Genomic DNA, 27,008 nt, shown 5'->3' on the forward strand with positions numbered 1-27,008 from the left:
GGGGCAGAGTTCCTCACCACCAGGATGCTGTATGGGCCAGCGTGGAGCCAGGAGTTCGCACTGGGAAGGGAGTAGGAAGGAAGGCTGGCTGTGAAGAAATGTCCAAGAAATAGCATGTGTGGCCAAGGCGGCCATGGCCTTGCTTCCTATTACACTGAGAAAATAAAAATCACCTGAGAAGATTTCCTCGTGTTCCCACTTCCAAGCTTACCCGCTGGCCTGCACGTACCGAGCCCACACTCTTCCTGAAAAACCAATGACTGTGTGTGAAGCTCTCTAAGACCAACCCCTCCCTTGTGCCCTGGATCCCACCTCTTCTGTCTACTCCTGTAATGGCCTCCTTTCTCCTCTGCAATACCAAAATCTCTCTCCCACTCAAATAATTCCTATCCGAGTACTATATCTCACTTAAAAAAAAAAACTTTCCCGCCGAAACCGGTTTGGCTCAATGGATAGAGCGTCGGCTTGGGTACTGAAGGGTCCCGGGTTCGATTCCGGTCAAGGGCATGTACCTTGGTTGCGGGCATATCCCCAGTAGGAGGTGTGCAAGAGGCAGCTGATCGATGACTCTCTCTCATTGATGTTTCTAACTCTCTATCTCTCTCCCTTCCTCTCTGTACAAAATCAATAAAATATATTAAAAAAGAAAAAAAAAACTTTCCCCATTCCTCTCCACTACTAATCCCTCACTCTCTTGAATCCATTCTCACAGGGATTTTTAATAGTATTTTTTTTTTTGGGGGGGGGGTGTTTGTTTGTTGTTGTTGTTTAGTTTTTATTGATTTTAGAGAGGGAGAAACAATGATGTGAGAGCAAAACACTGATTGGCTGTCTCCACGTGCCCCCCCCCTGGGGGGGGTGTTGAACCAGCAACCTTGCAGTGCACAGGATGACACCCTACCGAGCCATACCAGCCAGGGGTACTGTTTATTGATTTTTAGAGAGGAAGGAGGAGGGAGGAAGGGAGGGAGGAAGGGAGACAAGGATGTGAAAGCACAACAGCAATATTGATCAGCTCACCACTGACCTCCACATTGTCAAATTCGTGGTCATTTCTGATCCTCATATAGCTTGGCCTCTCTGCATGCTTTGCAAAACTTCAACCCCTCCCTCCCTCTGCAAACATTTAGTTCACTTGGCTTCTGAAATAACTAATTTTCTTACCTGGCAGAGCTGCTTCTTCATTCTCTTTTCCTGGACTTCTTCTAGCCCTCTAAACCGTGGCTGTGGCAGGGTTCAGTAACCAGACTTCTACTCTTCTCCATCTACACTCGCTTCCTCGGTGCATTTAGTCCCATCGCTTTAAGTACCATTTATATACACTGATAAGTCCCTAAATTATATTTCCAGCCCCATTTTCTCCCTATGGGCAGTTCTACTCTACATCTTCACTTGATTCTAAAAGACACCACAAACTAAATCCAACATTTAATAGTCTCCCTACGAAGGTGCTGCTCTCACTCAGCACTCCCTCAGTTTTGGTAAAAGGAAACTGTTCTTCCACTTATTCAGGCCAAAAATCTTGAAATCATCCTGACTCCTTTCTTTCCCTCGTATCCCACCTCCAATCTATCAGCAAAATTATTTTGTGTCTATAATTTGACTTACCACCTCCACCATCGTTCTACCCGAGTTACCATTAATTTTCACCTAGATTACAGTAGTAGCCTCCTAACTCTCACCGCTAGTGGCCTCTTACCAAATCCTGCTGGAGAGGCCAAGCAACACAAGGACTGAGAAACGCCCCATGGATTTGGCAATGTGGGTCACTGGCAACTTGCTTTCTCTGGAATGGCAGGCATGAGAGCCTGACAGACCTGAAGTCCACTCTATGGTTAAACCCTGCATGTCCCTGAGAGGCTGTTCTCCTGTTGGCCCTATAACTCACCAAGTGAAGTTCCTGATTCAGAGCCTTTGCATTTGCTTCTCCTTTTGCCTGGACCACCCTTCCTCCAGAGAGTCACACCTGGAATTTCTCTCCAGAATTCAGCGTTCTCTCCAGAATTCAACTTTCTATTTAAAAAACAAAACAACAACAACAAAAACTGTGACCCTTCATTCGGCGGGCCAACGACAATACTCTATCCACTTAGCCAAACTGGCCAGGGCGATCTTCATTTTTAAAGGCTTTCCCTTTGTTATATAATACAGCATAGTCACATGACCCAAGGATTAGGATGTGCACATCTTTAGGGAGCCTTCTGCCTACCACAAATAAGTAATATCATTGAAATAAAATCAGAGTAACATAAACATGTTTACAGAAAAAAGTCTTACTCCTAATTCTTTCCACCTGATTCCTTACAAATCCTTATCAACTGTTTTTAGTTTCTTATGTTTTTTTAAAAAAATATTTTTATTGGCCGAAACCGGTTTGGCTCAGTGGTAGAGCATCGGTCTGTGGACTGAAAGGTCCCAGGTTCGATTCCGGTCAAGGGCATGTACATTGGTTGCGGGCACATCTCTCATCGACGTTTCTAGCTCTCTCTCTCTCTCTCTCTCTCCCTTCCTCTCTGTAAAAAATCAATAAAATATATTTAAATATATATATATATATATATATATATATATATTATTGATTCTTTTACAGAGAGGAAGGGTGTGAGATAGAGAGTTAGAAACATGGATGAAAGAGAAACATTGATCAGCTACCACTGGGGATGTGCCTGCAACCAAGGTACATGCCTTTGACGGTAATTGAACCTGGGACCCTTCATTCCGCAGGCAGCCAATCCATCCAGTGAGCCAAACCGGTTAGGGCCAGAGTTGGTTTTTATATGAACATAGTATTAATATGAATATTCTTCTTCTCCCTACTTACATTGAAGGTATACTATTGCAGCTTGCTTTTTTTTTTTTTTAATTGAATGTCACTTGAAGATGTTTTTCTTCCAGTGCACAGAGCAAGTTCTTCATCCATCTATATAAAGCATAGTACTCCATAAATGGGTACTATCATTTATTGACCGTCTCCTGTTGATGGGCAGCTTTGTTTCCAATATTCTGCCACATAATCACTAGCTGTCAATGACTAACTTCACACATTACTTCTTCCGTGTGACCACTGAATGTTTTTTAATTATTTTATTTTTATTTTAGTTCTAACTTCTCTAAGGCCAGTGACAAGTTGGCTTGGTGGCAATCTCTTATTGACACCCATTTGCCTTGGTGGCCCAGGAAATGGGGGCGTTAGCTTGAATTTGTGAATCTGAACCACTGCTGTACCTGCCTGGTCTCGATTCCTCCAAAAGCATCCTCAGCTTTTCTGACCATCCCATATATACTTCCATCGCTCCACCATACCATACATCCCCTGAGGGGGCCATTGGCCTCAAGCTGATGTGAGTGGAACCCCCAGAGGTTATGCCACCATGAAGTGTAAGCTGCCACTAAGAAAATAAACAAACAAATCAAAGCTTCTTATCAGGCCATTTAAAATAGTACCTTCTAGAGATCAACCGAAGGACTTGTATGCATGCATATAAGCATAACCAATGGACGAAAAACTTTGGGGAGGGAGGGCATGTATGGGAGGGGGGGGGGAGGGGAGTGGATTGGTAAGGTATGTACACATATAATACCTTAATTTAAAAAATGAGGAAAAAATAAAATATAATAAAATAAATAAATAGTACCTTCTCTCTATCCCTTTATTTTTCCTCACAGCCTTTGTCACTGCCTGAATGTATATATTTATGGGACGTCTCCCCACTCCCCCACACACACTGGACCGTAAGCCCCGTGCGGGCAGGGGCTCTGCTTTGGTCACCACCGTGCGCCCGCCGTGGCAAATAGCGGGTTCTCAGTAGACACCTGTTGAACAAGTTACCTTCGCCTCAAACGCACCGCTGCTTGCGAGCACGTACAAGCTCGGAAGCACAAGCACGCTCAGCGGTAAGACCCGGACTAGGACCCTCCGGCCTCCGGAAACGCGGGCGCGCACCCGCAGCCCCGGCTCCAACGTCGCCCTCCTCCCGGCGCACGGCCGCGCTTCCGCCCTCGCGCGGCGCTCGGAGAAGGAGGGGCGGCGGCTTATGTCATCACCCCGCGCCGCCTGCCCCGCGACGCGCCGCCGGCGGCTGGCGCAGCCCTTCGCTCGCCCGGCCTCCCCCGCCCCGGTTCCGCGCTCTGGTTCCGCCATGGAATCCAACAAGGATGAAGCCGAGCGCTGTATCAGCATCGCCCTCAAGGCCATCCAGAGCAACCAGCCCGACCGGGCGCTCCGCTTCCTGGAGAAGGCACAGCGGCTGTACCCGACGCCGCGCGTTCGCGGTGAGTGTGCGGCGCCGGCGAGGCGGAGGGGACATTGGGACTAATGGGGGGGGAATACGGGAACGGACCGACCGGAGCAGTTGGAGGAGGGGGAGGGGTGGCGAGGCGCGGCTACGCCTGCGCACTGCGGCGCGCGGCGGCTGCCGGGAGATGTAGTCTTTCGGTCCCACGCCTCTCCGGGATGCTGCACACCTGCGGACGGGGGGCTCCCGGCGGCCTCGGCTTTCCGGGTGCTTGCTGAACCCTCCGAAATGTAGAGTTCCCGAGAATGAGAGGCGCTGGCAGGCGGGGCGAAGGGAACGTGTCTGAAGTCGGAATCGAACTACTTTTCCCAAGGGGCCATTCGGTGGCCCGGGGCCAGGTGCCGGCCTGGGAAACATTATAGTTGAATAAACATAACTGCTCTGACAGAGGGACTGGGTCCTGGAGAGGGAAAAAAGACGTCCGATCTTCGGATGCCTGCAAAGGCGTCTTCGTGCCTTCGCTCTCCCCGCACGTTTCCGGTTGAATTGCCAGGGACTACCTTCCCCAAACTAGAGCCTGCCTCCTCCGTCCCTACCCCTCCGCCCCACCCCAGGCACCCTGACGGTCCGTCCTGAGACCCAGCTCCTCACTCGTTCATGGAGTCTCTCTCCTCGTTGGCAGCATCATCCGGAGCGGACTGTCTTGTCGGAGACGCTGGCCCCAGCCACCCTCACCCACCCGCCCTCACCACCCTCGCCTCCAAGGGTCCCACCAGGCTGGCCTGCTGTGTAGCCCTGGGCTGAGTGAAGTCCTCCAAGCCAGGGAGGGAAAAGTAATTGTCTCAACTGCTCAGCATGTCGCTGTACCCGGGAACCTTTTCTTCTTTAACCTAAAAGCCTTCAAAGAGGTTTTTCTCTCCAAGGTGGAAGAGAGGAGAGAGTCTGTTAAAGATTAGTGCCTGCAGTCACCACTTGGTAAACCGGCTGGCACTCAGCATCAGGAGACCCGAGTCTCACCCTGACGGCTACCATGTGATTTTTTTTTTTCTTCTGAGCTTGGGTTTCCGTACCTAGAAAATGAAAGGGTTGGCCCAGATAATAAGAAGAACAGTGACACCCATAGAGCTTTTCAGTTTAGAAAGCTCTTTCGAATGCATTTTCTCAGGTGAGCTTGGCCTGTCAGGGAGGCAGAGCGAAGGTTGTCTTTGTTCTGTAAGTGAAGGCATGTCTCAGAGGTAAGGACTTCTCCAGTATTACACAGCTGGAAACCGGGCAGTTCTGTGACCCTACAAATATTCACTAAAGAAATGAAGTGAAACGGGCGAGCAGCCGTCAGCCCACCTTATGAAAGGGGTGAACAGGAGAAAGGGGACACTGGCAGAGGGGCCTGGAGTGCCTGCAGCTTCCTGCCTGCTGGCGGCATGCTGATCTTTGGCCCTGTTTGCCAGGACCCCTGAGATAACCCGCTCCGGGGCTTCTCTGGGAAATCACGCTGATGCAGAGGAGAGTAGGGCCCCCCCAGCTCTCAGAACTCTATCGGACGCCGATGCCTCTGGGGGCTCGGGAGCAGGCAGCCAAGAACGGAGTGTAACGACACAGCTTGTGGAGATCTTCCTGTCAGCAGGCCGCCCGGGCTCGGTCGGGGCTCTGATGAATGTCCTTCCTGAGGCTCTGGCACTGGAATTTGCTCAGGCAGAAGAGTCACCAGCTGCATATTTGTGATATTTGTGATATTCTGGAAAGAGTGCAGGCCTCCTGCTTCTCTGTAAACGTCATCTTGCACCCTCTCTGGCCTGCACACTGAGCTGATAAGAGCCTGGGGTTACTTGTGGCCTGGGATGGGGAAATCTTACGGTTAGAAAATGACTAGGTAGTACTGTCCACACCAGCTATGTGAGGTTTGAACTTACTCCAGATGCTCATTCGGTGCAGCTGACATTTTTGTTCTGTTTGCAAAGTCTTCTGCTTCATACTAAGTGGTTTAGCAGGATTGGTAAGAAATGATCCTTTGCCTCAAGGAGCTTACAATCTAGTGAGGGACACAGATTATAGAAAGGATAATATTGTAAGCCATAAAACAATAATTGTGACTAAACAAAAATTAAGTACAGTGTCAGATGCTGCGGGCTTAAGTGTTTGAACTGTACTTGGGAGGAGGGGAGGAGGCTTGGAAAAGAGCATTCTGGGAGACATGGGGCTGGAAGGTGTAAGGGCTGGAGGAAGGGATTGAGTGTAGCAAGATTTCGAGGCTGTGGGGGTAGTGATTTGATTCTAGAGAGAATTAAGTTTGGAACATAGAATGGGGCCAGATTGTGGAAGTCCTGTCCTGTGCTGCCTGGGATGTTCACTCTGTAGTTAGTAAAAAAAACTAAGTACAGATGTTTTAGATGGCAGGAAGACGATCAAGGTATTTCTCTTAAGGGAGAACAGGGTGAAGTGTCACTAAGAGGAAGGAGAGACTCCAGGCAGAAACTAGTTGGAAGAGACTTGCACTGAGTAGGTGAGGGGCTCTGAGGGCCTGGGATATACGCAGCCTGGAGGAGGAGGAGGTCATTGGGCGGAGCCACCAAGCCTGTGAGAGAGAGGGATGCCAGGGAGAAATGGGCGCTCAGAGTCCACGCCTGTGTGCCTGGACAGACAGTAAGGCCAAGGAACCTGGGTGGGAGGGGATGGGCAGAGGCTGAGGGGCTGGTGGGTTGGTGCTGGTGGGCTGTTCCAGAGGAGCTTGGAGCTCAGGAGAGAGCTTGAGGCTCCAGCTGAAGGTCTGGTCTCAGCGTGACCCAGCTACTGGAGTTGTGCCGGCCGCAGTCGCTGTGGGAAAGAGTGGAGCGTGGAGAGGAGGCTGCTGCTGGCACACCCTGAGCCACAGAGGGAGATGGAGCAACAGCAGGAGGAGGCGGTCCCAGGAGAGCGGCTGCCAGGTAGCCATGGAGCAGGGTGCGAGGAGGTGTGGGCAGCTCTGTCAGTTGCTGCCGAGGCCACATGGGAAAAGGACAAGTTGAGAAATGAAAGGGAAGGATCAGGAGCATGGACGGGAAGTGGAGGGACAGAAGGAGGGAAGGGTTTGGGTGTGGAGGCTCAGAACAACCTTGAAGGGTCAGAGAACATCGCAGCGAGAAGCCATGAGGGCCCCGCCGGTGCGGCTCAGTTATTGGAGCATCGTCCATGCATGGAAGGGCCTCCGGTTTGATTCCCGGTCAGGGCATGTACCCAGGTGTGGGGTTTGATTCTCAGTTGGGGCATATGCAGAATGCAACCCATCAATGTTTCTCTCTCTCCCTCTCCCTTCCTGTCTCTCTAAAATCAGTAAAAGCATAACCTCAGGTAATGATTTAGAAGAAGAAGAAAAAGAAAAAGATAAGAGGGGACTTGAAACTCGTGCTGCAGGAAGTGGAGTGGTGAGGCACCAAGGGCTGAGGAGCAGTCGGCAGGCCCTAAGCTGGGCTGCCGCAGGGCAGGGCTGGGGGAGCTAGTCAGTCCCTTTCTGGGACTTTATTCAGTGCCTGGCACCCTCGTAGACACTGGCTTTGCCTGAGGCTTAGCAGCCATGGTAGGAGGTACCAGGTTTCCAGGAAGCCGATGAGAACATCTGTAGGCCTCAGTTTCCCCAGCATACGAAGCAAGGGTGGGCCTGAATGGTCTTGTAGCTCAGGCTGCCTGAACTCCTGAGATGAACTCCAGGATAAGTCAGGAGGGCCAAGGTGGAAGGCCCACGCAGGGACCGGGGAGGGCTTGTTTTCAAGAGATACTGGCGCTCGGAGTCTAGGACAGAGATGCTCCAATTGGTGAGGTCTCGGGTGGGGCTGTCCATTTACGTCGGTCAGCCATTGTGAACCTCACTGTCTGCTCAAAGCTTCCATCCCCCTGATTTCACTGAGTCCTTTCACCCGCAGCGCAGCCTGAGAAGGTGGAGATCCTATCTTCTCTGAGGAGTCAGAGAACCTGGCAAGGCTACATGATAATCAGCAAAGGAACCAGCCTGCCCAGCTCCCCTCCCAGGCGCTCCCTCCGCGCCTTTCCCAGTGCACTTTGAACACTGCGGGCACGCAGAGCCTGGAGAGAAAAGCAGCAAGCGGCACCTAACGTCTGCTGGAAGTTGTGCAGAGCTCTTCAGATACATTTACTCATTTACCCTATTAACTCTCTCGAGGAAGAGGCCTCTTCCGAGGGAAAGCTGCGCTAACTGGTCCACGGTGACCTCGCCAGCAGGCGGCAGAGCCAGGTTTGAACCAGGCCGCCTGGCTCTCCGGCCGGGGGTTGAGGGGGGCCCTGCTGGTGGCTTTGGCTGTAGAAATGCTTCCACCTGCACCTCAGCTGCCCCCTCTCCCAGTTGGTTTCTCCTACCAGTTCCCTTCCTTTTAAATGTCTGCTGGCTCTACCGGGAAGGGGCAGAATCGGGATGTGGATCCAGCCATGTCTGTCTGTCTACAGGGGAGTCTGATCCGGCCCGCCAGGTTTTTTGGGCAGTGAGCGCAGCCGAGGTGTTACAGTAGGGATTAGTAGTTCATATAGTCCGGCCCTCCAGCTCTCTGAGGGACCGTGATCTGGCCCCCACTTTAAAAAGTTTGAGGACCCCTGGTCTACAGATTCACATCATGCTGTTCTCTCTCCTCTCTGTGACCGTCTCCTGTCAGCACTGCCGGTGAGGGATGTAACAGCGAGTCAGGAGCAGCCAGTCACGGCCCCGGGCCTGAGCGGGGGCGTCCGGGCCTCCGAGAGGCCTGCTTGTCAGCCACCAGCAACTTTCACTTCCCGCTCAGACAGGAACCTTCTGTCTGACCCCGAGCACACCTGCTTCCCTGCGGGCTCTCTCTCTGCAGCACAGAGAAAATAGAGTGGCTGACCCCATGTAACTGCCCTGAGAAGCTTCCAGAAGCTCCCCTGAGAAGTACTCAAGAGAGTTCCATCTCTGAGTTCTGTGGTCGGCAGACTGCTGCTCACGAGCCTCACGCAGCTCTTTGGCATCTTGGGTGTGGCTCTTCCACAAAATACCACGGCCCGGGCGAGTCTGTTTTGAAGAAGTGGCGTTAGAAGAAGTTTAAGTTTAAAAAATTTGGCTTTCTAAAGAAATTCCAGTCGTCGTCCTGTCGATGTTTGGCTCTGTGGACTAGTGAGTTTGCCGACCCCTGTCCTAGTTGATTAGCCCGGCCCACTGGGGCTTCCAGAGAAACTGAAATAAACGACTTCTTTAAAAGCCCGGAAAAAGTATCCCTAGCAAACCAAGCTTCCTGCCTCCGTCCGCCTCGATCAGCATCCCTCCCTCTGTTAGTTCTCTGCGTGGCCATTCCCCTGGTGCCTGCGCGGACCTGGCGGCTGGGACAACCTGAACCGTCACATCATGGCTGGTCCAAAGCCGCCGAGCGCTGAGCTGCCTTCCTCCGCCGTGGTCTCCCGTTTCCACGCCCTGGCCCCTCGTCTCCTGGCCAGCAGCTCGTCGGCCAGGCCATAGCAGCAGCTATCGTTTTGAACGGTTACTGTGTCAGTCTCCCTGCCGGTGCTCACACATGTGATCTCATCCCACACCCCCTGGGAGGACAGCCAGAAAGGTCTCAGGTGGGCCGGCTCACACTGATAGGATTTGGCTGCGCTGAGGTTTGAAGCCTGGGTCTTTCTGTTTTGGTGGTTTTAACTTATTGATTTTTAGAGAGAGAAACTGCTTTAAAAGCTGCCTGTTGTTGTCCCACTTAGTTGCACTCATTGGTTGATTCTTGTATGTGCCCTGACCGGGGATTGAACCCACAGTGTTGGCATATTAACCAACTGAGCTACCCGCCAGGGCAAAACCTGGGTCTTTCTGAATTCAACTTCTCCTCTGGAAGGGGCTCCCCCGCCAGGTCTGTGTGGTCCCAGATACCAGCAAGTGAAGAGCAAGGTCCCATGAGCTGGGCATCCTGGGGTTCAAGTCCTGCCTACCAGCTTGTGCAGCTGATCAAATACGCAGCCCCTCCTTACAGTGTGTGGGGGGAAGGGTGGTAATCAGACCTCCCTGGAAGGCCGCTGGGAGGACCAGCTGAGCTGACACATGCAGAGCGCTGTGTCCGGTCCTGCCTGAGCCAGTGAGCACTCATGGCCATCGCGCCTCTCGGAGCGCGCACTCAGGGTTTGCCACGGAGACCCTGCACCTCCCTCCCGTGGCAAGCCCGACTGTCAGCTTCTGTGTGTGGGTTTCGCAGCTGCTGACTCAGGAGGTAGTGAATTTGTGCAACTCAGGCGGCGGTGGCTCAGGGCACACAGTCCTGGTGTCCTGCTCCGGCCTCTGGGTGAGACCCGGCGCTGACAGCCAGCACGGAGCCCTGAGCCCAGGGGGTCGGGGAGCAGCGGGCCGTGCGCTGTCCCTCTCAGCACGGAGGTGTGCTGGTCCCTGCGGTGGTCGAGGCCTGGTGTCCCAGAACACTCCCCGGCTTCACAGGGTGCAGGAGCGGTTTTGTGCCTGAAATAAATGGGCACAGGGGACTTCCGGCTTGAGTGTGAATAACCGTCACCCTGTCTGAGGGGACAGCTGTGGCCTCTGTAGACTCTGAACGCTGATAGGACATTGGACATGGCGGCCATTTGAAAACGTAAGAACAGCAGATGTCAGTCCTGACCCCCGGGCACGCTCACTGCCCCACTCCTCCTCTTCAGGGGTACCCACCGGCCTCCGGGAGGGTCCCCTCTGCCAAGTGCTTCGCCATCTCAGCCCTTAACAGAGGACGGCTATGGAACACACTGCTTTGGGATTTAAGAGATCTGAAGTATTAATAGTTTATTTTGGGAACAGGAAAGAAGAAAAAACAGTTTGTTTTTATGCCGAGTTTAAAGTGACCTACATATACCCTGCTGGCTCCTGAGGCCTGGGCCCTGAGAGGGCAGGGCCCCCACAGGCTGGAGTCAGGCAAGAAGCCAGCGGCTCTGCTGGGAGGACAAGCGGGCGGGGGTGGGCACCCTGGCCTCCCCCGGGGTCAGGCGGCCTCTCGGCCGTGACATGTGGCCCTGCTGGAGCAGGAGCCTTGATGGGTGGCCTTGCCTCGCACAGGCCTGATCGAGTCCCTCAACCAGAAACCACCGTCTGCCGGCGACCAGCCCCAGCCCACAGACACGACCCACGCCACCCGAAGGAAAGCAAGTGGGTCCGACGCCCCCTCGGCCAATGGCGAGGCAGGAGGAGGAGGAGGAGGAGGAGGAGGAGGAGGAGGAGGAGGAGGAGGGGAGCCCACCAAAGGCTACACCGCGGACCAGGTGGCCGCCGTGAAGAGGTAGGAGGCGGGCCTGGCGGGCTGGGGGGGGGGGTTCAGGTCCAGAGCAGGCCTCGCCGCAGGGCGTCCTGCCCCTCACGTCTGCCTGGGTCTGGGTGGCCCTGGACGGCCTTGAAGATGGGGCGGGTCCAAGTGGTCGGGCTCTCCGGGCCCGCTCCCCATTTCCCACACGGCCCTAGGCGGCCAGCTCTGCCGTCCCCTCCCGCAGGACAGCCCGCGGCGGGGGCTGAAATGCTGACACCGCGGGCCTGGCCGCCTCACACAGCTCTGTTTGTCACACCGAGACGAGCATGGTCTCCCCAGCCCACAGCCCCACCCCCAACAAAGCCCCTTTCAGACCATGCTGTGGGGGAGACGGGAGACTGATCCCTCCGAGGCTGGGGCGGCCTCGGAGCAGCTCCCCTCCAGGCCGGGCTGGCCCGGCTGCTGCTCAGGCTCTGCCCTCGGCCTCCCCGCTCGCTGGCCGGGCTCCCCGAGGCCTCCCAGCCCCGCTGCTGGAGAAGACCTCAGCCAGCCTCGCACTGGGTTCAGCCTGCGGGGCCGCAGCACGCTTGTAGTTTGTCCCAAAAACGTGCCAGATTTACATTATTCTGACCAAACAGGGCAGCAATAGGAACTGATTGCGGGGAGTTATGAGTGCTGGAAAAGTCCAAGAATCAGGGTCTCTTCGGGGCCCTCAGGTGGGGTGAGCCTACCTGCCTTGGCCTTTATGTTGCCCATTCAGGACTCAGATTGCCAGGAGAGGGGGTAGCTGGCCGTGCGTGGGCACACCTGCCCGTGGGCAGAGGCCTGTGACTGACTCCTCGTGAGGTCGCCCGCAGGGAGGGTGCTGTTAGCCAAGAGAGGTGGCTCCTGATCTGGCAGACACACCAGCCGCCCCTCTCACACCCTGACTGTTTCCCCGGGGCCTGCCCAGGTCCCAGCCCAGTGGGCGCTTTCTGCGGCTCCCTTCAGCCCCCATCTGACAGCCTGTGCCCCCCAGCCTGCTCGCCCCCGTCCCCTCACGGCCGGCCCCTCCCCAGGGTGAAGCAGTGCAAGGACTACTACGAGATCCTGGGCGTGAGCAGAGGCGCCTCCGAGGAGGACCTGAAGAAGGCCTACCGCAAGCTGGCCCTCCGGTTCCACCCCGACAAGAACCACGCGCCCGGCGCCACCGAGGCCTTCAAAGGTGAGCCCGTGTTCTCGTCTCGTCCTCGGAGAGAATGAGGGGCTTTTCCAGGCGGCGGCCTCGGACCCACGTCCTGCGGCTCCGGGGCTGCTTCCTGGAAGAAGGTCCTAGGAGCCACCTCAGCCCCAGCCGGTCAGCTCAGAGGGCCCCTCCCGCCTTTTCGCCTCCTCGTTCCCGGGGTCAGAGGAGGGGCCGAGGTGAAAGGACCAGCGGCTCCTTGGGGTCAGGCCTGCATGGAGCAGTCTGCAGGCTGCACACACCCCTACCCCTGCCCCCCTCTCCCCTGCGGCCTGTCAGCCAGCCCGGAAGGAGAAGGGAAGGGGAGTAAGGAAGCAAATGGCTTCCCCGTTCTCCAGCCCCGCCCCTGCCTGCGCCTACCCCCCCCCTTGGGAGGAGGGGGCATCCTCCTCCTCCTCGGAGTTTGGGCTCTGAAGCAGAAGCAGCTCCGACCCGCTCCTGTGAGAGAGGCTGCCGGAGCGGGAGCGGGAGACTCGCGAGGCCCGAGCTGGGCTCAGCCCAGGCCTCCGCCTGGGAGCTCTCCTGGAGGCCCGGTGCCGCAGAGATGCCCGCAGAGGAGCGGCGGCTGGGACGGACCCGGGAAGAGGGCTCCTCACCCCACACCACCCACAGGAGCAGCCCCGCTGCCCGGAGCCTGGCCCTGCGTTCCCGGCCCCCAGTTGGCAAGCAGGCTTCACGTGTCTGCTCGGCCCTGAGGCCGCCCTGGGACCTCCGATGCCATGCCCTCCTCAGAGAAAGGCCACCCGGCCCCCAGGAGAGGAGGGGGCGGGACAGGGGCTGGTCTTCATAAAGTCAGAGGAGGACTTGAAGCCAGACCCTGGGTTTGCCTCCTGGCTCTGCGACATTGGAGGCAGTGACTCCGCTCCGCCTCTCTAGGCTGCTTGCCCGCTGGTACGATGGAGACGGGGGCTGTCAGGGGTCACTGGGATAATGCCCGCAGAGGGCCTGGTGTGTGGGAAAGGCTGGACCCTCCTGAGGTGGAGAGCGGGGAGCCTGAGTGTGAACCCCCGGCTGCCCAGGTTCACTGAGCGGTTTTCTGCCCGCCGCCCACACCGGCCGCGGGCCCGCCTCCAGCAGCTCTGCACCCGAGGGAAGTGAGCTGTAGGCTGCCAGGGAGCCGTGTCACCCACCCCCAGCGCCCCCAGACCCGACCCTTCTCCCTCCTGTCTAGCCATCGGCACAGCGTATGCCGTGCTCAGCAACCCGGAGAAGAGGAAGCAGTACGACCAGTTCGGTGATGACAAGAGCCAGGCGGCCCGGCATGGCCACGGCCACGGGGACTTCCACCGCGGCTTCGAGGCCGACATCTCCCCCGAAGACCTCTTCAACATGTTCTTCGGCGGCGGCTTCCCGTCCAGTGAGTCCCCGCCTCCCTCCCCACAGCCAGGCCTCCCCACAGCCAGGCCTCCCCAGGGTGCTGGTGGGAGACTGGGTGCAGCCGCTCCCTCTCCCGGCAGCCCCCTGACTCGGCCCCTCTGCCCGCAGGTAACGTGCACGTCTACAGCAACGGCCGGATGCGCTACAACTACCAGCAGAGGCAGGACCGCAGGGAGAACCAGGGGGACGTGAGTGAGGGGGTGCTGGAGCCGAGGGGGGGCCTGAGGGGCAGGGGCGTGCTCAACTGTCTATTCTGGTCCCACAACCTCAGCCGAGGAGCCATCTTGGGCCTCCCTTGCCATTCCTCTGAGCGACACCAGAGGGAGCCACAGTCCACATTGCCCAGAGGAGAGGGGACTCCGTGGCCTCTTTCGGAGAATGTAATGTGGGATGTTTTCCACCTACAGGCAGGTTCGAGTGTGAACAGCCTTTGTGCAGTTCACGTTGGTGCTGGCTCTGTCTTTTCAACACTGAAAAACGGATGTAAAAGCCATAGCAAGACCGTGCTTCCAGCGCGTTTTGAGGGCCACAAGAACAGCTAGCTAACTAACATTAAAACTGAGGACAGCTGCGGAGCATTTAACATTATGACAATGTGGCCTTATGTTTTTGTTTATCTTTAAACTTTAATTTTGTGTGTATTTAACATACAGAAGAGTTTTTAAATTACAAATTATCACACAGTGAACAACTTTATTTTTATTTATGGCTTTTTAACTGGCGGTTTGTAAATTGGTAATATATCTGAATGGTTTAAAATTCAAAAAGGTCTGTGTCCTGAAGGTCTCCCTCCAGCTCTGGCCCCCATTTCTGGAGGCAGCCACTTTGCTCGTTTTTTGGCATCCTTTCCCCAGAGTACGTGACACCAGGGGCTGTTTTGCTTTTATCTGGGGAAGGTGGCAGGTGGAGGGGCTTCTGGATTGGGAGGGAGTAGGGAGTGGTGGCGAGGCCTGTTTGGTGTAACTGCCTCGCGCCACCTGGGCCCCTGAGCTGGGGGAGCTGGCGGTGATGGTGGCGGACACCGGACCCCCCCGCCCCCCAGGGCTGGCTTGGGTGACCATGGGCTCTTCCCTCCAGGGCGGACTGGGGGTGTTTGTCCAGCTGATGCCCATCCTCATCCTGATCCTCGTGTCGGCTCTCAGCCAGCTCATGGTCTCCAGTCCGCCCTACAGTCTGAGCCCACGGCCGTGAGTACCGGAGCTGCGGGGCGGCCCGGGGGTGGGCGGAGGGGGACCTGGTGGAGTTTCAGTCACCATCAGGGTGACTTCCTTCCCACCCTGTAGGCTCTTGGTCATAAAGCAGAAAGCTGGCTTAGTTCAAGAAAATACATTTTCCCTGTTGAGCAGAAGTTCTTGATCTTTTTTAGGATCAGGCCCCCCCCCCCCCCCCCCCCTCGCAAGAAAATGCAGTGAAAACAGCAGATCTTATCCTGGAACCTTCACATACACAGTTTTGCATATCATTTGCAGATAAGAACCCTGAGATAAGAATCTCTGCTCTTTGTTCAGGATGGGGCTTTAGAGTCGCTCAGTGCAAGGCTGGCTTTGAATTCCAGCTCCTCTACTAAGCAGTTGTGTGACCATGGGCCAGCTAAGTCATTTCTCTCAGCCTTGGTTTCCTCATCAGTAAAATGGGAACATCTGCCTGCTTGTGAAAATTAAATGAGTAATACACGTAAAATGCCAGGTTCATTGGAAATACTCAACAGTATTTGTTGAATAAACTTATGGTCCCAACTGCCAGTAGTGAACTTGGGCAACGTATTTGACCGTTTAAGGTGTCAGCACCCCTCACTTACTTCTGGTGCCTGACAGTACTGAGACCGAGTGGGTACTTAGGTTTTATTGGTGGAAGCTCTCTGCTCCCATCTAGCTGCCTGGCAGCATCCTCTCGGCCAGCAGGGGGCAGTGTCGGGCCACTGGGCCCACACCAGCCGCACAGTCCTCTGGCCGATGGCAGGCTTTCCTTCGCAGCGGTGACTGGCCGCAGTGGGCAGGCAGGGCCGTCCTCCCCAGAGCACCGGCTCCTGTCTGTATTGCGGCTCTTTCCACAGCCTGGGAGCCTGCAGTTGGAGTTGGAATATAGAACCCAAGAGCTGGAAAAATACAACTCCTTGGAATCCTTCCTGTCAGTTTGCTTCTAAGCCTCTTAACTAGCCTCAGAGCTCCTGGACAGGCAGGCAGGCCCTCAGCAAGAATTGGAGGCCCAGGTTGCTCAAGCCACACAGCTCATCAGAGAGAACCAGACTCACTCCAGGCTCCCTGCTTCCCGGACTGGGCCTCTCAGAAAGGGACTTCTCCCCAGTGTCCCACACGTCCACAGGGGCAGACAGGGAGCCCGGGGAGGGCTGGCCGTGGGCTGGGCAATTCGTGCAGGAAGGACGCCCCACCCGGAGTGTGTGGTGCAAGTTCCTGCGCTAGTTCGGGAGGGAGGTAACCACCCCCGTGGCCTGGGTGTCCCATCTGGGGCTCGCGTCCCCAGAGCTGCCCGGGCCCACATGGTGCCGGTTTCCTGCAGGTCGGTGGGCCACGTCCACAGGCGCGTCACTGACCACCTGAACGTCGTCTACTACGTGGCCGACACCTTCTCCACGGAGTACACGGGCTCCAGCCTGAAGACGGTGGAGCGCAACGTGGAAGACGACTACATCGCCAACCTCCGCAACAACTGCTGGAAGGAGAAGCAGCAGAGTGAGCGGCCCGGCGGGCGCGGGGCGCGGGGGCGGGAGGAGACCGCCCTCCTCCCCGGCGCTGTGGCCCAGCACCTGCCCTGCCGGGGCCAGCCAGCCCAGCCAGAGCGGCTCCGCCCCGTTTCCCCGGGGATTTCCTCCAGGTCCGGGGAGGCGCTGCCAGAGGCGCCTGCGTCCATAGAGAGTGGGCACCACTGATTGGGCACCGGCTCTCTGTGGACTGGGGGAGGCCTGGCCAGGGGGACAGGCTCTGACCCTGGCTGGCCTCACCCCCACTCTATAGAAGGGGCCACTGTCCCTGCCCCACGTTGGGACCAGTCTTTGCTCCTTCAGGGTCCTCCCTAAAGGTCCTCTGTCCCAGCTCCTGGGCCTGTAACAGCCCTCCCTCTGTCCCCAGAGCAGACGGTGCCCTCGCAGGCTTCAGGAGGCGCCGGGCGGGCCCTAACCCTGCCCCATTGCTTTGCAGAGGAAGGCTTGTTGTACCGGGCCCGCTACTTCGGCGACACAGACATGTACCACAAAGCACAGAGGATGAGCACCCCGAGCTGCAACCGACTGTCAGAGGTGCAGGCCTCCCTGCATGGATAGTCCCGGGCCGGCCACCGACCGAGGTCCAAGTATGAGCCAGGGCCGCCTCTGCCCTGCACTTCCAGCTGCTCTGGCCCTGGTCTGAGGCAGCGGAGCGGGGGAGGGGGAGAGCCTCGTGTGATGGCACAGACCCCTTGTCCCCAGCCTGACCTCCAGCTGCAAAGTTGAGGCAGCTCTGGGGTGTGCTTAGAAACTGGGGTCTGCTTCAGGCCTGTACCCTTCCCCCCTTCCCCCTACTCCCTGGCTCGGGCTGAAGCTGGAGTGTGGGGTACCCAAGCAGAAGGGGAGCACAAGGCTGCTGCTGAGAGCCACTGTGCCTCCTTGGTCTGCTCCAGCCATCTGGTCACCACACCCTCCCCCAGTGCAGCAGACTATTGTCTGCACCTGGTGTTCAAGCCACCGAATAGCCCTGGGCCCACAGAGCCCCCACAGGGAGAGCCTTGTGGGGCCCTCTCCCTCTGCTCTCTGGGCGGCAGGACGTGGAACAGGATGGGAGCCCAGCAGAGGGCAGGGAGGAGCCATCAGGCTGGGACCGGAGAGGCTGGCTCTCTGTGTCTCTCTCGTCTGTCAGTCTCTCTTGTCTCTCTGTCGCCGTCTCTCATGCTACTGCACCTGCCGCCTGGGAGCCACCGGTGTCCGGCCGCCCAGCTTCTCCCCTGTGGTCTGAAAGGGGGGCAGGCGGCCATGCGGTCGGGCCGAATGCAGCCCCAGCACCGGGGGGCGGGAATGAAACGCTGGTATCAGACGGCCTGCCTCCTCTGCCCTGAGTGTGGGCATGGGCTCTGCTCCAGCACTTGCCAGAGGGGCGGCTCGGACCGAGCCCGGAGGAGTGTGGGCAGGGCCGGGAGCGGTCCTTTTCGTGCCGGTGCCTTGTCCATCCCTCTGTCTGCGCCCCTCAGCAGACACCCAGGGACAGACAGACTCTGCTTGGAGGCCGTTCGCGTGTGCCCGGGAGAGGGGACAGACTGCGGGAGGCAGTGGGGGCAGCTCAGGCGGGGAGGACGGTGGTGAGGAGGCTGCCGGCCCTGTGGCTGAGCGAGAGGCCCGGACACGTGACCGCGCGCTAACTGTCCCCTCTCCTCCCCAGACCGTGAAATCCCTGGAGAATTTTTGGTGACATGCACTGAGCCAAGGTGGTGATGAACTGTATGTTTCAGGAAAGACATAAACAAGGAAAAAACATTAAGATGGACTGGAGGCCGAACACCACACCACTGTCCTCTCTCCCACCCAGTCCGTGCAGGAGGCTCTGGGACAGCCAGGACACCTGCCTGCTGCTCCCCTCCCTCCCAGGCTGGCCGAGGCGGGCTGCACATCGCTCTCCTAGGATACAGAAACCATGGCAACAGAAGCAGAATGTAAAACTTAGCAAATGTCTCCGGGAAGGGCTGGGGGAGGGGACCCCACTGCCTTTCTCCCCCTCCCAGGAGCCACCGCCAGTCACCTCAGTGGAATCCAGGCAGAGGCGTAGGCCGAGGATAGAGAGGAGGAGGAGGACAGAGGACTTTCCAGAAATGTAATTTATAGATGCGTGTATATGTATATATATCTATTTATATGTAAATAGCACATATAAAGATATATATAGATATATAGTCTACTTTGTAAACTGCAGGGATTTGGTGGATTGTTTAGCGGATTTCTTCCCTGATTTAGAAGACGGTCTGTTTGGGGAAGGCAGCCCGGTCCTTCGGCGGAAGGACGGTCGGTCGGTCAGAGCTTCTAACATTCCCCTCAATCCAGCCTGGCTTGGATGGCAGCAGCAATCATGATGGTGTGAATCGTAGGACGCTCTTGAGGATGCCAGGCTGCTGGTTAGGCTGGAGGGGAGAGAGGGCCCTGAGGGCCAGGGGCCAGGTCAGGGTTGAGTCGAAGGAGAGGCCCCAAGGGGCCTCTGGGGTGAGACCATCCACTGAAGCTCCGGCCAGCTCGGACGGGCTCTGTCCTGGTGCCCAGGAGCCCCCTGGCCTCCTGCCACAGAGAGCGAGGCTGGAAGAGGGACCAGGCTCTGCCAGCCACCCCCTCACCCCGTCCCCGAGTGAGTGTTGCCTTATAGGTGCCACAGGGCACAGCTCCATGTTGCCACTGGTTTTTCCTGAGTCGCACACCGACGACTCCAGAGGGCTCTTCCTCCGAGAGTCAGCCAGCTGGTCCAGACCCCAGACCGCAGCTGACTCCTGAAGAAAGCCAGGGCCTGTGACACCTGCCTCTCTCTGCCTCCGCGGACAGGGCGCCACCTGCCTTCGGCCCCTGGGACAGAGGACGCATCGGGACAGAAGGGCCCTCTCCTCACCTTCAGAGGAGGATTTTTTCTCTCCAAACAGCAGTTGCTGCCAGGGGGGGAGAGGGGTTTTATTTATTCCCAGTTCCGGCTGGGTCCTTCGGAACTGCCGTTCTCCTCCGGGCTGTCCCCTGGCGCTGGGTGTGCCGCTGAGCCTGCCATCTCCCGAAGCCTTACCCCCCACGCCGCCGGCGAGGGGGCGGCCGCCCTCCCGGAGCTCCTCCTGGCTCCTTTTGTGAAGGCCCCAACGAGCAGGGCTCTTTCTGGGGAGGAAGCTGGTCAAGAAATGTCAGCTCTGGCTTCGGAACAAGGTCCTGCCCTGTGAGGACGCGGCCGCCCGGCCCAGAGAGGCTGAGAGCCGGACGGGGGCAGGAGTGCCCGCCACGCAGCCTGGTGCTCTGCCCCCCCGCCCCGGCGGCTGGCCCTGGCAGCTGTCCCGAGGGGCTGAGCCATGTGCAATAAGAACATAGATCCCAAAGGATCCCCGAGAAGCTGTATTTCTTGAATTAGAATTCTGAAATTGTACATCTATAAATATGTTTATTATGTGATTGGCTGTGGCGGGTCTTCATTGAGCAAGGGGGCTAATGTTTGGGGCGGGGGTCCCACAAGCACCTGTTGCTATGACATCCTACAAGGAGCTTGGGCGGCCAGCCTGAATGTCTCCCTCACCCAGGCCCCAGCTGACAGCCCCTTGGGTCACTAGTATTCCAGGGCCGACTCCATCCAGGCGAAGGGCAAGGGCCTCAAGCCAGGCCCCGGGGGTCTCCCCTGGCCCTGGGCTGTCAACTGGGACCATCACAGCCTCTGCTTCCCCCTGTCCCTGCTTCCTCCCGCCCCCCGAGCCCAGCAGCCCCCGGTGAGCAAACCGGTTCCGAATCTCCCTTCTCGGCCCGGAGCTCCAGCCGGCTCCGCAGGGCCAGGGGACAGCTCTCCCCTTTCCACCTCTGGCCGCAGTCCTCCCGCCGCCCTCCCCACACCGCCCCCACAGCCTGCCCGCCTGCCCCGAGGGCTGGAAAAGTTAAAACGAGGCGGCTCCAGTGGGCTCCCGTGAATGGCACAGCGGCAGATCTGCCCGGGCCTCCCGGAGACAGCGCCCGCGGCCCTGACTGGCGGCCCGAGGCCCCTCCCGCCGCCGCGCAGCCAAAGGCAGGCCGCTGCCCGGTGGTGCCACCGCAGCCCGGGCGCCCATTGGCTGCCCCGCGGGGTCACCGCCGCCCGCCCTGCCCGCCCGGCCTGCGAGCTGCCACTTGTTAGCTGCCGTTGGCAGGGCGGTCCCTGCCACCCCCGTTTACCCATCCCCCCGCCCGCCCTCAGCCTGCAGCTCAGCCAGCCGGAGGGCGGGCCAGACTCCACTGTTCGCTGCAGAAAAGAGCCTTTGACAAGTGCCCCCGCCTCCGTCAGGTGGCAGAGCCTGCCGTCCGTCCAGGCTCCGGGGACCTGCCAGCTTATCTCCCCATCCCGGGCTGCCCGGTCTCCAGGAGCACGCAGCCCGGCCCAGCGGGGCCCTCACTCCCCCCCCCCCCCAGGTGCCTGGGCAAAGCCACCGGCTTTCCAGGGGAGACACGCCAGGAGCGGTGCCAGGCTCCGCAAACAGACCGGGACACAGTGTCAGCGCTGGAGCGACTGGGACCGCTCACGCGATGTCACGCCATGCCACCTGGGCGAGGCAGGAAGCAGGCGCGGGGGCGGGGAGGCCTCGGCCGGCTCTCCGAGGAGCTGGCTGCTTGTCTCCCAAAGCCATCGTTCCGCAGACATTCGCCCAACAGCCGCTGTCCTCAGCAGCTCACCCCCTTTGTGCCAAGTAGCGGGGCAGGAGCCCTGCGTTCAAAACGGGGGAGGGGCCGCTGAGGAAAGGGGGATTAACCGAGGGGCTCGGGCTGCGGGGGGCGCCCGTGGGAGCAGGCGCACCCCCTCCCAGCGATGGCAAAGGTGCCTGCAGGCGCGCAGGGCAGTCCCCAGAGCTGGGTAACTCCCAGCAGGCAGCCAGGGCATCGGCCGGTGTCCCTGTGGCTCCCTCCCACAGCTCCCTGCCCGGCCGGCTCCCGCGCCCCCTGGCCCTGGGCCTGTGCCTCAGCCTCCCTCTGCCTCAGTGTCCCGTCTTCTCCTGGGCTGTGGTAAGAAGGGTCACCACTCGGTGTCCGGTTCAGAGGAAGCCTCTGTCTTCAGTCAACACAGAGGATCTGACCCACCAGCTACGTGTCCAGCCCCGTTCCAGCACCGAAGCCACAGAGGTTAGAAGCCGGAGCTCACAGACCCCAGAGCTCAGAGGACGGACACACACAAACCTGGGTGTGGCCGGGAGCAGGGGCCAGGGGCCAGCTGCTCTGGCTGGGGACTCTTTTTTTTTTTAATATATAATGTGTTTTTATTGATTTTAGAGAGGAAGGGAGAGAGCTAGAAACATCGGTGAGAGAGAAACATTGATTGGCTGCCTCCTGCATGCCCCCTGCTGTGGATCTAGTTCGAAACCACGTGGGTCTACTCCCAACCACTGAGCCGCACCGGCTGGCCTGCTGGGGACTCTTGATAAAGGAACGGGCCTCTGGGAAGGAGGTGGGCGTGAGGACAGGGCTGGGGCGGGGTGGGTGCTGGGCCGGAGGGGACACGGTGAGCCACGTCCTGCAGCGGGGAACGCCGGGAAGTGACCGCGCTGAGGGAACAATACACAGGCCAGGTCCCCAGGCCGTAGCTGTCACCTCGCCAGTCACACCCGGTGGCATGAGCAGAGGAAGACCTTCACTGGGGACGAGTGGACAAGGAGCCCTGCGCTCAGAGAGGCTGCAGGACAAGCAGAGGCGAGGCATGGGCACGGGGGCGGGGGGGGGGGGGGGCGCTGGGTGCAGATTCACAGTCACCCTCCCCCGGGTTCTCCGGGGGGGCGGGGGGGAAGTTGCCCCAGGAACAGGGCCCGGGCCTCCTGTTGCTCCATAGCCCCACAGCCATCTGAGTGGGAAATACAGGTCCAGAACCAGACAGACAAGGGGTACGGGAGACGCATTCTCTGGGACCCCCGTGTTCAAGCCGCCCTCCCAGGGCCCGGGAGTTGGGGTTTGCTTGGGAGGAGAGTGTGAGGTCTGACTGCACACCGTGTCTGCCTTCCTCCCCTTCCCCTCGGGCCCCCCGGAGATCAGGGCTGCCCTTCCCAGCCGAAGGGCAGGGTGCGGTCCCGGTGGAGCTGGTGCTGGTCGGGGCACGTGGTCAGCAGCCCCTCTTCCCTGATTGTTGCCACCCCCCCCGCCCCCCCCCCCCCGCATGCACACAGTGAGGGGCCCGAGAGACCGGGTCCGAGCAGCACAGAAGGATGCTGGTGACCGCTCCTCACCGATGGGAACGAGGGGGCCAGAGGGACACAGCGAGGTCCCTTTCCTGGTCCCGGGGCTGGCAGGGCCTCCTGCTCTGACCGCTGCCTGGGGAGCTCCTCCACCCAGTGGCCCCAGTGGCTCCTCCTCAGCCAGCAGCCGCCCTGCTGCTCCTCCCCCCCCCCCACCCCGGGGAGCCTGCCCGGGCCCCCATGGCCCGCCTCAGCGTCCTGCTGGAGCCGTCCCTGCAGCTCTAGGGGAAGGCTTCACGCCCTGGAAGCAAGGCCTGCAGGGCCACCTGCCTTTGTCAGTGCTGCAGCCCAGGGCCTGGACACGGGGGGATGTGTATGTGGGGGCAGGGGGAAGCACTGCTGAAGGAAGAAGGTGCCCACCCATTTGTGATGGCCCCTCGTGCTGTCCCTCCGCGGCTTTCTCCACCTCGCCCACCTGCCCGGGGCAGCCCTGGAGAGGGTTTTGCAGCCATAAACTCGCACAAGGGCCAGGGTCACTTCTCCCAGGCCTGAGAGGGCTCACGTGAGGTGTGCCCACCAGGGGCATCCGGCTGGACCGTGGGAGGCGGCACAGGCTCTTGTGGGGTAAGTGAGCACTGAGCGGGGCCTGCCCTGCCTCGAGGGGGAGGCAGAGTCCTGCTGCAATGCCCGTCTCCCCCCCCCCCCATCCCCCGTGAGAACCATAAACAGTGCTCACGGAGAGGCGACCTCTGATCCCGGTCCGGTCCGGAGCCATCGCCGCCCTGCTGAGTAGAGAGGATGCTCTCTCCGGCCCTCAGGCCTCTGCCAGGTGGCACCGCCCGCCCCTGGGCACAGCCAGCTCTGAGCCTTGGCTGCCCCCGCTGCCCTGGCCGCGGGCCTCAGGGTCACTGCTGGCAGGCTTTGCTACCTGTGGCCCCGGAAGCCGAGGATGGCAGCCTGGCCCCGGCGGTCAGCCAGCCTCCACTACCACCGCCAGCCTGGCTGCAGGTGCCACGCGGGCTGAGCCGGTGGGAGAGGTCACAGCAGCTCTGGCCTCAGCCTCCCCGGCCCTTCAGCTCCGAAGCACTGGCCACACAACCCTGGGAGGGGGCTGCAAGCCTCAGCTGCAGAGGACATTGTTTCCTCTTTTGTTTTGTTTTGTTATGATTTTAAAATTATACATAAAAGAAGCAATTTTCGTGTGGACCATTGACCGTTTTTTATTGTGATTGCCATCATCCTACAGAACTCAATGTGGTCTTTCGTGCCGTCCCTGTCCACGGTGGAGTCCATGGGCTCTCAGCCTGACTGGGGCGGGCTCTGCACAAGCAGGTCCCTCCTGGACCCAGCCTCACCCCAGGACCCCCGCCCTGGACGGAGCCCACCCGGCTGCAGGCCTGGGGTCACGGGGTCAGGCAGGATCCAGGCCAGGGGATGGAGTTGCGTGACCCACATCTGTTCATATTATTAGCTCCGGAGCTGGCAGGCACGGCCGTAACACAATTCGAGGAACTGTTGACGCTGCTCAGCTCGTGTTTCCAGCCCAGTGACCGGGAGGGAGGGACGCAGAGCGCGGGGGCCAAGGCTCCGCCCCTCCCCTCGCCGGTGGTGGTGAGAGCCTGGGAAGCCTGTGTGGAGACGGCGCGTCCCCGCAGGGCACCGCTGATGTCAATGCCGGCGCCGGGGCCTCTGGGTGACCCGGGCCGGCCGCCTGGCTGTGGCACCCTCCCCTACCTGCTCCTGGGGTCCCTCCCGATGGCCTGCCCTCCCGGCCCACCCCGCCCCTCTCCCACGGAAGCCGGGAAAGCGCCGGTGGGGCGGTGAGCTGGGAAGAATTCTCTCTGGTCACCGGGAAGAAGACTGCCCAGATCCCCAGGGTGAGGAAGGAAGTGTCCGTCTTCCAGAGACTGCCTTCCTCAGAGGCTCCCGCCTGTGCTCTCTGTCTTGGCACCTGCAGAGGACAGCACCCAGGGAGAAGCTGGGGGGGATCTGGGCCGTGGCCAGGGTTCCTGGCAAGGGGCCCAGCTCCGTACCCGCAGGCGGGGGGGCGCGGAATCTGGAGCTGGACTCTTAAGGTCCAGGGGCCCCCTTTCCTCATCTGTGCACGGCCCTCAGACCTGCCCGGCAGGCTGTGGGCGGTCAGGGCGGGTGGGGCAGGAGGTGAGGTATGCGGAGTCCTTGCCAAGCCCAGCAGCGCCCACAAGGTCAGCCGGGGCACAGCGTGTTTTGGTCCCTGAGGAGGGACAAGAGCCTGTGGCCCCACTGAACTCTGTGCCAAGGGCTGGGGCAGACGTCACAGGAATCAGGAGGGAAAGAATCTGAAGATGTCTACGTATGCCTGCTAGAAGGTGCTGGGCCTGGGGCCTGATCGCTGGGCTGCCTGGGAAAGGCAATGAGGACATCCTGGCCCTGGAGCCACAGATCACAGCGTTAGAGATGGCGGCACCCCGGAGAGGGCTTCTCAAGCTGTGTCCCCTCCAGCCCTTGGGTGCCCAGGGGCGTGAGACTTGTCGCTTTTATTTAGCGTAATTAGGACTTCGGCTGAAAAAGAGGTGCCACTACTAAGATAATAATTTTAAAACCAGAGACCTAATCCAGCCCCACAACTTTACCAACGAGCAAACGGAGGCCTGGGAGAGACAATGGCTGCCTGAGCCACCCATTCGGCTGTGTCAGCGCGGCCGCCTGGCCACTGACCCCCGGTCCAGGGGGAAAGAGCCAACGCCCTACGGTGAGGAGGACAATGGGAAAGAAAGGGGTGCCTCCATCTAGGGCTGGGCCTCGCCACAGCTCCCCGCACAGGACCCCGGCGGTGAGGCCGGAGGGCCAGGAGCGACATTGTCCTGAGGAAGGCAGCAGCCTCACATGGCGATCGGATGGACAGGAAGGCAGAGCCTCCCCTCCCGCTGCCCTCCAGCCAAGAGCGCAGCCCCAGCAAGGCCTTCCCAGCTAACAGACTACCCGGCCCCAGCGGGCCAGCTGCCGCCCTGGCCCGGGCCTCCTCTCAGGTCTGAGCGGGAGGCAGGTGGCCTCTTCCCATTTCACAGCCGGAGACGCTGAGGCACTGGCCGTGAGTGGGCCCGGAACCACGCTTCCCTGGTGCAAACCCTGTGCTCTCTTCATTATTTCCTGCTCTTCCGGTGTCTGTCCCCAGCTCCCGCCTCGGTGGGTGGCTGCCCTCTCTCACCAGCACCAGCTCAGGCCTTGCACCCGACTCTCTGCTGCCTGGTCCACCCTTCCCCTCAGGGGCTTTAGCAAAGAGAGCTGCCCCAGGCCCCTCCTGTGGAGGGAACACAACTATCCCTGACCACAGGGCGGCAGGACTAGGCCACCCCTGCCCTTGTCCTAGGACAGAGCCTACAACCCAGCGCCAGGGTGACCAGCTGCTGTCGCTTGCCCAGGGCCCTCCTGGTTAGCACTGGACGTACCAGGTCCCAAGACACATACACCCAGGGTCATCACCCCTTTCCTTCCCCCACCGAACAGGGTCATTCTCTCCAAAACCCTGGTCTCCGCTAGTGAGTAGGACCACAGTCAGTCCTCTTGACCTGTGTGGCCCCTCAGACTGGATTGCGGCCTACCTCAGGCCCATAGCAGTCAGAGGCCTGAGTCAGCTCGGAGGTGAGCAGAGGGCCTACAGCCTGTTGGAGGCCTGGCTGTACCCTAGGCGCTGTGGTTGTGCCCTAGGCGCTGTGGTTGTACCCTAGGCGCTGTGGCTGTACCCTAGGCGCTGTGGCTGTACCCTAGGCGCTGTGGTTGTGCCCTAGGCGCTGTGGTTGTACCCTAGGCGCTGTGGCTGTACCCTAGGCGCTGTGGCTGTACCCTAGGCGCTGTGGTTGTACCCTAGGCACTGTGGTTATACCCCAGGTGCTGTGGTTATACCCCAGGTGCTGTGAGATAAATAACAGATACAAGAGAGTCCAGGAGATCAGCCTAGCCAAAACCGGTTTGGCTCAGTGGATAGAGTGTCAGCCTGCGGGCTGAAAGGTCCCGGGTTCGATTCCGGTCAAGGGCATGTACACTGGTTTCGGGCATATCCCCAGTAGGGGGTGTGCAGGAGGCAGCTGGTTGATGTTTCTTTCTTATCAGTTTTTCTATCTCTCCCTCTCCCTTCCTCTCTGTAAAAAAAAAAAATCAATAAAA

At 59.1% G+C, this 27,008-nt stretch overlaps 1 protein-coding gene across 5 annotated transcripts; it reads left to right on the forward strand.

Moving 5' to 3' along the window:
* The first annotated feature begins 4,040 nt into the window (after window positions 1-4,040).
* DNAJB12 (DnaJ heat shock protein family (Hsp40) member B12) lies at window positions 4,041-20,142 on the forward strand. Of its 5 annotated transcripts, none has more exons than XM_084904975.1 (10): window positions 4,041-4,272; window positions 11,251-11,374; window positions 11,405-11,470; window positions 12,493-12,638; window positions 13,828-14,013; window positions 14,142-14,221; window positions 15,111-15,220; window positions 16,551-16,723; window positions 17,189-17,286; window positions 18,398-20,142. In XM_084904975.1, the coding sequence occupies exons 1-10, from the start codon at window positions 4,140-4,142 to the stop codon at window positions 18,425-18,427; spliced, it is 1,146 nt and encodes a 381-aa protein (XP_084761101.1). In that variant the 5' UTR covers window positions 4,041-4,139; the 3' UTR covers window positions 18,428-20,142. The 5 variants fall into 5 exon arrangements, with proteins under 5 accessions (XP_084761101.1, XP_084761102.1, XP_084761100.1 ...); XM_084904976.1 differs by having other exon boundaries at window positions 11,408-11,470; XM_084904974.1 differs by having other exon boundaries at window positions 11,251-11,470; window positions 17,189-17,333.
* Window positions 20,143-27,008: the final 6,866 nt, after the last annotated feature.

This window comes from Pipistrellus hanaki, assembly GCF_964339955.1.
Source record: "Pipistrellus hanaki genome assembly, chromosome: 14".
Lineage (NCBI taxonomy): Eukaryota > Metazoa > Chordata > Mammalia > Chiroptera > Vespertilionidae > Pipistrellus > Pipistrellus hanaki.